Below are 12,777 nucleotides of genomic sequence, written 5' to 3'. Positions count from 1 at the left end.
GTTTTAGACAAGGTCTCGTGGAGCTTAGGCTGGCCTCAAAGTCACTGTGTGGCCCGGGCTGCTCTCCCTGCCTCCGCTTCTGGAGTTCTGGGGTGACAGGTACGCACCACTGTGCGCTCTGTCCATGCGTTGGTTAAGCACTTACTGTGTGCCGGAGGGGCACACCATCTTGTGCAGAATCATTTTACCCTGCTCCCGGGTCTGTTTCTCTAAAGCGTAATTACAGTCTGGCGGACGCCTCTACCCCTTTTGCTCAGTCCAAAGTCTAAACACTGTCTGGCTTTTGGAGCTCACAAGTTGTCTGGGCCTTGCCTTCCATAGGACTGGCTCTCCTCTGTGTCTCTGTCTGTCTGTCTGTCTCCCTCTCATTAGCTGGCCAGACTTTACATGCCTCCACTAAGGTCACCTCAGTCCTCTTTATAAGCTATAAGTATCGGGCATGGCTGTCATGGAAGGGACACAGGATTGGAAGAGGGTCACCTTTGATGTCCCGTTGTTGGGAGTTTTTGTTGTTTTGAGACAGGCTCTCCATGTAGTACAGGCTGGCCTCAAACTTGCTACACACGGGAGGCTAGCCTGATTGTCATTTCCAAGGTTACAGGAGTGTAACACCATGGTTGGCATTTGTGCATGCGTGCGTGCGTGCATTTGTGTGCATTTGGGTGGACATGCACGTGTAGAGGCTAGAGGTCAACCGTGTCTCCCTCAATCGCTGTCGATTTTGTGTCTTATTTGTTTTGTGTTCATGTGGTTGTGGGTGGGTGTGTATATGCATGGAGGTGAGAGGACCACTTGCCCGGATCCGTTCTCTCATTCCGCCGTGTGGATCCCAGGGATTAAAGTCAGGTTGTCAGACTTGGTGGCAAGCCCCTTTACCCACTGAGCCGTCCTGCTGGCCCTTCAGCTTATTTTTTGAGACAGGGTCTCTCACTTAACCAGGAGCTCGCTGACCCCGTGAGGCTGGCTGACTCTCCAGCCCCAGGATCCTCTGACCCCCTCTCTAGTGCAGCGATTACAGGCCCCCGCTGCTTCTTGACGTGGGTGCTGGTGATCCGAACTCGGGTCCTCGGGTTTGTGTGGCAAGCAGTTTGCTTGAGGGAACCATCTCCACAGCCCCACTGGGTCTGGCTTCTTTGAGAAAAGTCTTGTCCCAGGAGTCCGAGCCTCATTCAGTTAAGTAAAGGGAGACCTAAGTTACATTTTTTATTTATTTTATATTTATTTGTGTGTGTGTGTGTGTGTGTGTGTGTACGTGCACGACACGACTTTGGGGAGTTGATTCTCTTTCCTCAGTGGGTGCCAGGGCTTGAACTGAGTTCTTTAGGCTCGGCAGCCAGGACTTTCTCCTCCCAACCATCTCACCCTCTTGCCAGCCCCCAAAGGAGATTTCAGAGTAGGAGAAATGAAGACTTATTCCCTGAAGAATTGCAGGGGCCTGGGCCACCTAGACTGGGAAGCTGGCCGGCAGCCCGGCCCCTCATGTTTCTCTCTGGATGTTGATTTCGTTTTCCCTGCCTTTAATCTTGCCTCTTCTGCCTCATCCTTTCCTTGACTCATGAGTGTGGCCTGGCCCAGTGTGGCCGTTCCAAATGCTCGTTTCAGCTCCTGTTCATAGGCCCCTCCTGGCGGTATCCCCTTTAGTCCTGGGTTGCCAAAGCGACCGAATGAGGGGGCTACCCCCATCTGCTCGGCTGGTGGTAGTCTGGGGCTGGGAACACCTGGTGTAGTCTGTCAGTCAAGTGTTCGGGGCAGGAAGTGTGTGTGTGTGTGTGTGTGTGTGTGTGTGTCTGGAGAACCAGGGCATGGCTGGGCACAGGAGCTGGTGGCGGTGATGGGGAAGCAGAGTGGTGGACAGTTCGCCCGTGTGTCCCCAACTACTGCGTGGTGCTCCAGTCCTCAGCTCTGTGACTTCGGAGAAACTAAGGGTGTGACCTCCGTAAACCCTCGCGCAACGCTGGCCCGGGAGGAGGGGGCACCCTCTCCTCCCAAGGGCTGGATAGGCTGGAGGTGGGTCCAGTTGTAGCACCCTGTGTTTTCTGCGGGGCCCCGGGGCCTCCGTGGGTCCATCTGCCTGGTCTTCACGACGAAACACGAACTGTAAGTGATGCCTTCAGGAGCGCTGAGAAAGGTTAATGAACTGTTGTCTTTCAGAGCAGGAGGCGGAAGAGGCTGGGAGGAATCATTAGCCAGCCCTAAGTACAGGGCTGTGCGCTGTCACTCCCGGCTTGCCCTAGTCTCTGCCCTAGAGCCTTGCAGAGTTTGGCAAGTGTTCGACAGCTGACCCCCACTTCTTGCACCCCCACTAGAGGATTCTAGGTAGGCGCCTACCCCTGCCCCATGCCCCCAGCCTCTCTTGGGGGGGATTTTAATACGTGCTCTGTCACTGAAACACACCTCCAGCCCAGATGGGAGTCATTTAAATTTTTTTCTTTTAGTTTATGTGTATAGATGCCTGCATGCATGCCTGGGCGCCAGATTTCATAAAGTACCAGTAGAGGCCAGAAGAGGGTGTCAGTTTCCCTGAAACTGAAGTTAACTGTTGTGAGATGCCTTGTGGGTGCTGAGACTTGAACCCAGGTCTTCTGGAAGAGCAGCTGGTGCTCTTAACCACTGAGCAACCTCTCCAGACCCACCTCCTTTAAAAACAAACAAACCAAAACAACAAGGTCTCGCTTCATCCAGGTTGGTCTCCAATTGCGGGCATTTACCTATGTGCAAGGCCAAGCCTGTGTGGTCCTGGGGATGGAACCCAGGACTTGGTGTAGGTTCAGCCAGGACTCTACCAAATGAGCCACATCCCACCCCTCGGGGCTCTTTCATGCAGCCATTAAGCTTGCAGTTTGAGCATGGATGCCTGGCGCTGTCCTAGGTCCTGAGACGCACACAGCGAGTAAGATTTGCAAGTCTGCCCCACCCCTCTGCTCTCCTGAGTGCCTCCTGGGGAGAAAGAAGTGGGAGAGGGCATTCTGGATGCTGAGTACCACTTTGCCAAAAACCTGGGCGTGAGTAAGACGGTCCGTGTGTGGTGGGTGCTTGGCATGCAGCCTTCACTGGTAACCAGGGCGAGGCTGCCTTTTAGGAAGCAACCGTAGATAATACTGATTTGGATGTCTGGCGGGTGGTGACTGAGCTTATCTCGGGAATCGCTGCCTTCTGTCCTGTCTCTCTTTCATTCTTTTCTCCCCACCCCCTTAGTATTCCTGGACTTTAGTATCCTATGTATGGGTGGTACTCTTGACCTGCTTTGCTGGCATGTTCTTTCTCCTGGCTGCCCCATCTCAGTCCTCCCCCCCCCCTTGTCCGGCTGAAGTCTCTCATGCTATTCCAGGGCCAGACCCCACCATCAGTGTTTTCTTCTTCCTGTCTCTTGCCTGTTCAGGATGTTGCCAGAGTGGGAGAGAATGCTGGGGTGTCGGCACAGAGGCTTACTCCGGGAGAATAGGGTTATAGTAGCAGATACTCATTCTGTTCAGTACCACCTTGGGCCAGACTTTGACCTTGCCTGCCTCATCCTGCCCTCAGGGGAAGTCAGAACCTTGGTAGAGACACGCAATCACATAGATTCATAGGAGAGGGGTTGGTTGCTCCTTTCCAGGCTGGGGTGGTCAGATGGTACCAAAGCACCCAAGCCTGGAACCCAAGCAACTACCTATGATTTAGTCATCCAGTCCTTACCTATAATCCCAGTTAGACAGATTAGAGATAGGAAGAATAGGTGTGTGTGTGTGTGATGTATATATGTTTGATGTGTATGTGTTTGTGCAGATGTATGAATATGTGTGTGCCTATGGAGACCAGAATAGACTTAGGTACTTCTTTCCGCCTTTTTTTTTTTTTTAATTTTTTTAAATTTACTTGTATTTTTTGTATGAGTGAGTGCTCTGCATGTATACCTGCATGTCTGAAGAGAGCATCAGATCCTGTTATAGTTGGTTGTGAGCCACCATGTGGTTGCTGGGAATTGAACTCAGGACCTCTGGAAGAGCAGCCAGTGCTCTTAACTGCTGAGCCATCTCTCCAGCCCCACCTTATTTATTTATTTATATTTTTTTTCTGAGATGGGTTTTTTTTTTTTTTTTAAAGATTTATTTATTATGTATACAGTGTTCTGCCTACATGTTTGCCTGCAGGCCAGAAGCGGCACCAGACCTCATTACAGATGGTTGGGAGCCACCATGTGGTTGCTGGGAATTGAACTCAGGACCTTTGGAAGAAAAGCCAGTACTCTTAGACGCTGAGCCATCTCTCTAGCCCCCGAGATGGGTTTTTTTTTTTTGTGTGTGTGTGTAAAAGTTCTAGTTGCCCTGGAACTCGCTTTGTAGACCAAGCTGGCCTCGAACTCACAGAGATCCTCCTGCCTCTGCCTCCTAAGTGCTGGGATTAAAGGCGTGCGCCACCACAACCAGCTCTCCTTTATTATTATTATTATTATTATTATTATTATTATTATTATTATTACATTTACTGGGGCTAAAGAGTTGGAACACTTGAAGCTCTTGCTGAGGACCCAAGTTCAGTTCCCAGCACCAATATGGTGGTTCCCAACTATCCATTATTCCAAGATCTCACACCCTCTTCAGACCTCTGTGGGCACCAGACACACATGTGGTGTACATACATACATACATACATCATACATACATACATACATACGGGTAAGGCTCTCTTATGAAATAAAATGAATAAATCTAATATAATTTTTAAAAGTTATTTGTTATTTATTTATTTATTTATTTTAGTTTGACAGAGTCTGACTGTGTAGCCTTAGCTGGCCTCGCTCTCATGTTGAGTGTGCCCATGTGTGTTAATGTTCTTGGAGGCCAAAAGAGAACCTAGATCAGGTCCCGGAGAGCTGGAGTTACAGGTCGTTGTGAGGTGCCGAGTGTGGGTTCTGTCCTCTGGAAGAACAGCAAGTGCTTTTAACTGCTGAGGCGGCTCACCAGCTTCGTCGTGACAATTATAAAAACAAGCAACTTATTACTACTGTGTGTGTGCGCGATCGTGTATGGTGTGTGTGCTCGCACACACTCAGGTATCCTGATGCGTCTTTGGAGGTCAGAGAGCAGCCGGTTGGACTTGGATTTCTCTTTCCACCTTTGCTTGGGTTCTGGGAATTGAACTCAGGTCACCAGGTTTTTTAAAGTCAACTTTATACTGACCATAACCTTACCTACAAAAGCCCACATGATGCCTCCTGCCTGTAATCTCATCGCTCAGGAGGTAGAGGCAGGAGGATCAGGAGTTTGAAGCTAGCCTGGGCTACATGAGACACTGTCTCAAAAAAAACAAAAACACAGTTGGGCCAGGCGTGGTAGTACATGGCCTTTGTCCCAGCACTGGGGAGGCAGGCAGAAGCAGGCAGACTTTTTTGAGTTCGAGGCCAGCCTGATCTACATGAGTTCCAGGACAGCCAGGGCTGCCTCAAAAAACAAAAACCAGCCAAATAAACAAACTGACCAACAACATTGGCGGTTGCCTGTGGGGGCGGGATGCTGGTGGTCTGACCTCCCTGCTCCGTTTGCCCAGCCTCATCCACTCCCCTCCCTGAAGTCAAATCTCCTTGGTGTCTGGTTGCCGCCTACTCCGCTTTCCCAGAGCCTCACACGGGTCTCTGCTGCTGTCGCTCTCCGCATGGTGGTCTGGCTTCTTGGCCCTCTCAAGGGGGCCCAAGACCCCAACTGGGGTCCTCACCCCCTTCTGTGCACATCTCCGCCGTGGGCTTGCCCGGAGTTAATGCAGCTGTACAAGTATTGGGCCTGGCCGCATCCTGCTGCTTAATGACCCTGGTGACCAGGGGAGAGAGGAGGGGGGAGGCTGGGGAGGGTGGGAAGCTAGGCAGATGGACGCCATCTCCCTGGTTCTCCCAGGCCTGGGGCCCAGCTGGTTGGAAGCCTGGAAGTTGGCAAGACTCACCGGGAGGGACTGTCCCCGCCTTACCCTTGGTGTGTCTTCGGCTGGGAGGTCATGGACTCTCGGGTGACCTCTCGGTGACCCACAGCAAGCTGCTCATGTTCCGTGACCCTCAGCCAGATGCAATCAGAATGGTGTCCTGGGCCCATAATCTCAGCGCTGGGGAGAAAGGGGCAGGAAGACGGAGAGTTTGAGACCAGCCTGGGCTATATGTCAAATACCAAAAAAGAAGGGGCTTCAAGCCGGTTCAGCATGCGAAGGGGCTTGCTGCTAAGCCCCAATGCCCTGAGTTCGATCCCCGGAGCCTTCTTGTGAAAGGAGAGAGAGAAACGAACCCCCCACCCAGTTGTCATACTTCACACATGGAGCATGCATGAACACCCCCCCCCCCCAATAAATATTTTAAAACTGAAAGAGGAGTCTGGGCATGGCTAGCCTCGGTAGGGTACTAGTAGTACCTTTATCTCCTGGCGGAAGCACCCTGTGAATGAGTCAGGGCCAGGGGCGTGGCTGGACTTCTGGGCCAGGGTGCCTGTATCTGGGTGCCCTCTTCCCTGCCCCGGGGCCACGTTACCTCCGAGGAGCTGGGCTTTCCACTGCTCCACTTGGCACGGTTCCCCTCTCTAGGGCAACCCCACTTCACTGGGTCAGCATCCTGGGCCCTGTTCCCCCTGCCGGAGGAACTGCTGTGGCCAGTCGGTCACCCCCAGGCAGCTGAAATGGAAACCCTGAACCAGATAGAGCTCGAGTTTCTTTCCAGGAAGTTCAGGGCAGCGCAGAGGGGCCGGCCTGTGGCCCCGGCTGGACCTGAGTTCCCAGACAAGGCCTCTCTGTGCACACAGCCGCCGGAGAGTTGGGACTTGGGACTGGTGAGCTGCGTCAAGGATCTGGGGATGCTCCTGGAGTTACATCTTCTCTTTCCCCACTCAGCCATCCGCACCCGCCCCACCCAAAGGCAGCCATACTTAGATCCCAGGTTTCGTTTTATTTTATTTTATTAATTAATTAAATTAATTATTAATTAATTAATTACCTTTTTGAGGCAAGGTTTTTCTGTGTAGCCCTGGCTGTCCTGGAACTCACTGGATAGACCAGGCTGGCCTCGAACTCATAGAGATCGCCTGCTTCTGCCTTTCGAATGCTGGGATTAAAGATGTGCACCACTAAGCTGGTGTGTGTGTGTGTGTGTGTGTGTGTGTGTGTGTGTGTGAATTTTTTTTTTAATTGTTTTTGTAGCCCAGGCTGGCCTCAGACTCACTGCGTGGCTGAGGATCACCCTAAACTTCTGATCCCCCTGCTCCAACCTCCCAAATTTTGGGATTGCAGGTGTGCACAACCCAGCCCGGTTTGTGCAGGGCAGGGGATCGAACGCAGGGCCTCAGGCCTCCTGGGGTCAGCACTTTAGCAGCCCAGCAACTCTGTAACTCCCAGCTTGGTTGTTATTTAATTTTATTACGTTTCGGTGTGTATTCGTCAGTTCTGCCCTGCTACCGTGTGAGCCCTGGGGAACCAACTGAGGTCATCAGGTATGGTGGCCGTTGCCTGTACCTGCTGGGCCACACTGCCTACCTGGAACTCCAGTTCTCCCTTCCTCCGCCTCTTTTGTGCTGGAGTCACAGTGTGCTGACCACGCCTGCTACCTGTATCCCATTGTACAGGTCATAACCGCGGGACTGGTTATGGTCACCTGGTTTCATGTCTCAAGGCCTCTTGGAGAGAGACTGGGTTGGACCTCAGGCCTGCACAAGGTCTTACTTCATGGCTTCCACCATCGATCGGCCGTACCGTGGCCAGAGGCCAGCGTCTCACCATGTCACCACAGCTTTCCCAAGTCCCCCACCCCTCACCCCTCTAGCCCACAACCAGTTCTCTGTCCCAGAGCAGGGCTGAGTCATAGAGGGCCAGCTCAGCCCTTTGCCTCCTCTCCTCTTCCTGCTACCCCTCCCCCCTCCCCCTTCCGGTCCCCTCCAGTCCTCCGGCTGGGATAAGCTGGTGGAACTGGCTGAATGCCTTCTTGGTTCCTTTCTGCCAGCTCCCTGCTCTCTTTTGTTAGTTGAAGCAAGCGGGCGCTGTCCCTCGAGGTCAGGGTCTTGGAAATATTGTTTTAGGGCAGGGCCACCGGGCTGGGAGGTAGGGAAGGACTAGCTCTGGGACCACTTCAGCGGGGCGGGCCGCTCCACTGTGACTTTGATGGCAACCGTGAAATTGATTTTTATCTTTCTAGCTCCTGGCTCTATGAATGTGTTCTTTCTTATAAAAAAAAAAAGTTACACTTTATTTTTGTGTGTGGTGGCGTGTGTTACATGCACATGTGAAGAACGGTTTGCAAGAGTTGGGTCTCTGATACCATGTGGGGCCTGGGGGATTGAACTCGGGTCGTCAGGCTTGGCAGCAAGCTTCTTTCCCTTCTGAACCGTCTCACCAGCATCTATTCTTTTCTTCTCTCCCCTTCTTCCTTCCCCTTTTTTACTAATCTCCATTTCTCTCTCCCTTTCTCTCTCCTTCCTTCCTTCTTTCCTTCCTTCCCTCCTTCTATTTAGTGTGTGTGAGTGTGTGTGTGTGTGTGTGTGTGTGGTCCCAATGCACATATATATACTTGTGTGTGTAGGTCAGAGGTCAACTCTGGATGTTGTTTCTTCTTTGTGTTTTGAGATAGGGTTTTCCCTGGGCTGGGGTCACCGAGAAAGCTAAGCTGGCTGGCCAGGGAATCTACTCATCTCTGCCTACCCAGCACTGGGTTAAAAGGATACGTCGTTCTCTTAGTCACTGTTCTATAGCTGTGAAGAGACACCATGGCCAGGACAACTCCTGTAAAAGAAAACATTTAACCAGGGGCTGGCTTACAGTTTCAGAGGTTTAGTCCATTATCATCATGGCAGGAAGCATGGTGGCGTGCAGGCAGACATGGTGCTGGAGAAGGAGCTGAGAGCAACATCCTGATCCACAAACAGAGAGAGACAGAGATAGAGAGACACAGAGAGAGAGAGACTGGACCTGGTGTGGGCTTTGGAAACCTCAAAGCCCACCCTATAGTAACACACTTCTTCTAACAAGGCCACACCTTCTAATCCTTCTAATCCTTCGAGGCCAGCCTGGTCTACAGAGCGAGATCCAGGACAGGCACCAAAAGCTATGCAGAGAAACCCTGTCTTGGAAAAAAAAAAATGCCTGCTACTTATGCAGCAGACTTGGGGCTCGCCAGGCCACATCTGTGCAGGGTGTGGTGTACGCTTAGTAGGTGCAGCTTGGTGCACAGGTTCCTCACAGCACACAGTAGGTTTGTTGGGATCATCAATCATGGTAGGGAAACTGAGGGAGCCTCCTTTGAGAGGACTGTTGCAGGGACCTGGGGCCTGGCAGACCTTCATCCTCCCTGCATGGCTGTGGCCGTGCTCTCGCGTGGGGTTTCCAGTCACGGGATCTGGGTCACGTACTCTGACAGGTGGGCTCTCAGAGAGGAGATCGGGAGGTCTGATTTGAAGTTGCTCACGGTTCCCAGGAGGCAGAGTGCAGACAGAGAAGGGCAGCGGACTCTCCTGGGCTCACCAGATATTTCCAGGGCCGGTGGTCCCAGGAGGCTACCTGGAAGAATGAAACTGGTTGGGCCAAGTGTCCTCTGGGTGAGGTACAGCTGGTGGAAAAAAATTTCAAGAGCCCATTGTGATGATGTAGGCCTGTGATTTAGTTACTCGAAGTTTGAGGCAGGAGAATAATAAGCTCAAGGCCAACCTGAGCAATTTATACTCATTATCAAAATAAAAGGTGAGAAGAGGGTGGGGGATGTAGCTCAGCAATGAAACACTTTCCTAGAGCCCCTCCCCCCAGTGAGGGGCTGGGGGTGTGGCTCAGTGGTAGAGCACCTGCCTAGAATCCCCCAGTGAGGGGCTGGGGTGTGGCTCAGTGGTAGAGCACCTGCCTAGAATCCTCCAGTGAGGGGCTGGGGTGTGGCTCAGTGGTAGAGCACCTGCCTAGAATCCCCCAGTGAGGGGCTGGGGTGTGGCTCAGTGGTAGAGCCCCTGCCTAGAATCCCCCAGTGAGGGGCTGGGGTGTGGCTCAGTGGTAGAGCTCCTGCCTAGAATCCCCCAGTGAGGGGCTGGGGTGTGGCTCAGTGGTAGAGCACCTGCCTAGAATCCCCAAGTGAGGGGCTGGGGTGTGGCTCAGTGGTAGAGCGCTTGGGCAGCATGTGGAAGACCGTGGGTTAATGCCTACTTCACAAAGAAACAAGCGAACAACTAAAACGCCCACTGGCTGCTGAACACATGACTGAGAGACATTCTGAAATCCCCAAGCATTTCTGCCAAGAGAATTTCGTATGGATTTCTGGATTAGTGCTCTTCCCCCACTTACACGTGTGTGTGTGTGTGTGTGTGTGTGTGTGTGTGTGTGTGTGTGTGTTCCTTATCTTCCTTTCTTTGCCCCCTCATCTCCTTCTCTCTTTCTTGGCTTTTTAAAGACAGGGTGACTTCAGACTCGCAGCAATCCTCCTGCCTCAGCCTCCCAAGTGCTGGGATTAAAGGGGTAAACTGACAGCTTTTTCTCTTTCTTTTAGATCTTTTTTGGTGCATGTGGCGGTGCCCTTCAGATAGGTAGATGTAGGCCAGACAGACCCGTGGGCCTAATGGAGGGGTCCACCCTGCTCTGCCTTCTGCGGTGGCCTGGTCCACCAGCTAGCTGTCCCCTGCAGTCATAAGGTGATCTCTGCAGCTTCTAGCAGCCACACCCAGGCAGCCCCAAAGCACAGATCTCATCTCTGTCTATAAATGGCCTGGTGTAGTAAGGCTTGGTGAGGCACACTCATAGTCACAACACCCAGGAGGCTGGCTTAGGATTGGAAGATGCAATCTAGGAGATATGGTGAGACTCTGTGTCAGAAAAAAACAGATCGAGGCAATGGAGGGCCCGTGCAGCACACGCAGAGACCTGAGCCCCATCCCTAGACCCGAGTTAATCAGGTGTGGTGGCTTGCATCTGTAACCCCCACCCCCAGAAGACAAAGACAGGAGCTCAGTGCCTTTCTCTACTGTGTGAGTTTGAGGCCAGCCTGGGCCACCCGATACCCTATCTCGAACAAAACGGAGAGGAAATGCTGGCGTCCTCTGATGGGCCTCGGTCCGTTTCGGGACCACTGGGACCCCCAGCCACCTTCCCGCATCCTAGTGAGGACGTGATGACTCCATCCCTCTTGTGTTCTGTCCACAGGTGACCAGGGATGGCAGGGAGGATGTGACCGTCACCTGCCTCCGTCTGCCCTCCTCGAGGCACCGCCATGCAGAAGCCCAGTGGGCTGAAGCCCCCTGGCCGAGGGGGCAAGCACTCGAGTCCCGTGGGCAGGCCATCCCTCGGGTCAGCTTCATCCTCGGTGGTGGCATCAGCCAGTGGCTCCAAGGAAGGTATGTGGGGCCGAGAGCGGGGAGGGGGGACCCGCAGCCTGGGGACTTTTCCTGGGGAGACGAGCAACCGTGGATCCCACTCAGCTAGGACACCAGCAACAGAGCAAAATAAGGATTCCACCGAGTCCAGCAGGATGAGCCAGGGAATTTATTGGGGTTACTTACAGGCGTGTGGGTAACTCAGAAGTAGCCCATGTCATTCACAGGGCTCAGAAACTCATTGTGTAGCCCAGGCTGGCCTCAGGCATTCAGTGAGTCTCTTGCCTCTGCCTCTTAGGCGCTAAGAGTACCGATGTGCGCCACAGTGCCCAGTTTATGTGGTGCTGGGAATGGAGCCCCGGTGCCTTGGGCATGATGGGTAAGCACTCTACCCACAGAGCTACATGGTCAACTCCAACAGTGAGATTTTAAACCACAAGGGATCTCTGAAGTTTCTTTTGCTGTTGCTGTGATAAAATACCCAGGCAGAACTTAAGGGGAAAGGGCTGGGTTTGGGTTCACAGCTCGAGAAGTCCATCCTAGTGAGGAAATCCAGGTGACAGAAATTGGAAACCGTTGGTCACATCTCACCCGTAATTAAGAAACAGAGGTTCATGCATGTTGCTGTTCATCTCTGCTCAGGATTCCCTGCTCAGGGAATAGTCCCACCCACTATTAAAAGGAGTCGTCTTATATCGGTTAATAGAATCCAAGTAATCCCTACAGGCATGCCCAGAGGCCTGTCTCTTGGGAGATTCTCTCAAATTGACAGTTGACACTTTCATAGAGAGTATACTAGAATCAGAAATAGTTTGGTTAGTTTTTAAGACCAGATCTTACGGCTCAAGCTTGGCCTTGAACTCGCGTCCTTCCTGCCTCGTCCTCCAGTGCTGGGATTACAGGCGGAGCCCCCACATCCAGCTGGAGATTCTTTCTGTGTCTTTTGTGTTGGCGATGTTGATTGTTTCCTCCTCTTCTTTTTGAGGAGTACCCAGGGAGAAACATCTCCACACGTCCCTTCTTGCATTACACTTCCCCCAGCAGTATAGGATCTTATAGGACCTGCATCTCATTGGATTGTCCCAGAGGTTTGGAGTCAACCCACTAGAATACGGTGAAGCCCAGGTTCCCCTCCAAGATGGCAAATCCCCTGGTACTCATGGGAGGCATTCCAGAAGAACCTAGGAGGGTGCATGCCTTTAATCCCAGTACTCAGGAGGCAGAGGCAGGTGGATCTCTGTGAGTTCAAGGCCAGCCTGGGCTACAGAGTGAGTTCCAGGACAGCCAGGGCTACACAGAGAAACCCTGTCTCGAAAAACAAACTAAAGGAGAAGCTGGAGGTAGAGGTGGAAGTGATCCTGTGGAGGTCTGGAATGGTGGTATAAAAGCCCGAACTTAATTTGGGGGTTTGTGCAGAAACAAGACCCATCTTGGGGCTGGGGGATGGCTCGGTTGGTGAAGTGTTTACCACATAAGCGTAAGGGCCCGAGTTTGGACC

The 12,777-nt window shown here is 52.4% G+C and overlaps 1 protein-coding gene across 4 annotated transcripts in view; it reads left to right on the top strand.

Annotated features, from left to right (window-relative positions):
• Clip2 (CAP-Gly domain containing linker protein 2) overlaps nucleotides 1-12,777 on the top strand; it is a 62,987-nt gene that overhangs the window by 3,786 nt on the left and 46,424 nt on the right. For all 4 annotated transcript variants that reach the window (XM_042268567.2, XM_006971326.3, XM_042268566.2 and 1 more), the window contains exon 2: nucleotides 11,110-11,300. In XM_042268567.2, the coding sequence (XP_042124501.1) occupies nucleotides 11,177-11,300 (124 nt within the window). In that variant the 5' untranslated portion in view covers nucleotides 11,110-11,176. The remainder of the gene's footprint in view (nucleotides 1-11,109; nucleotides 11,301-12,777) is intronic.

The sequence above is a fragment of the Peromyscus maniculatus genome, chromosome 23, assembly GCF_049852395.1.
Source record: "Peromyscus maniculatus bairdii isolate BWxNUB_F1_BW_parent chromosome 23, HU_Pman_BW_mat_3.1, whole genome shotgun sequence".
Classification (NCBI taxonomy): Eukaryota; Metazoa; Chordata; class Mammalia; order Rodentia; family Cricetidae; genus Peromyscus; species Peromyscus maniculatus.
This window is presented reverse-complemented; position numbering and strand designations above follow the sequence as displayed.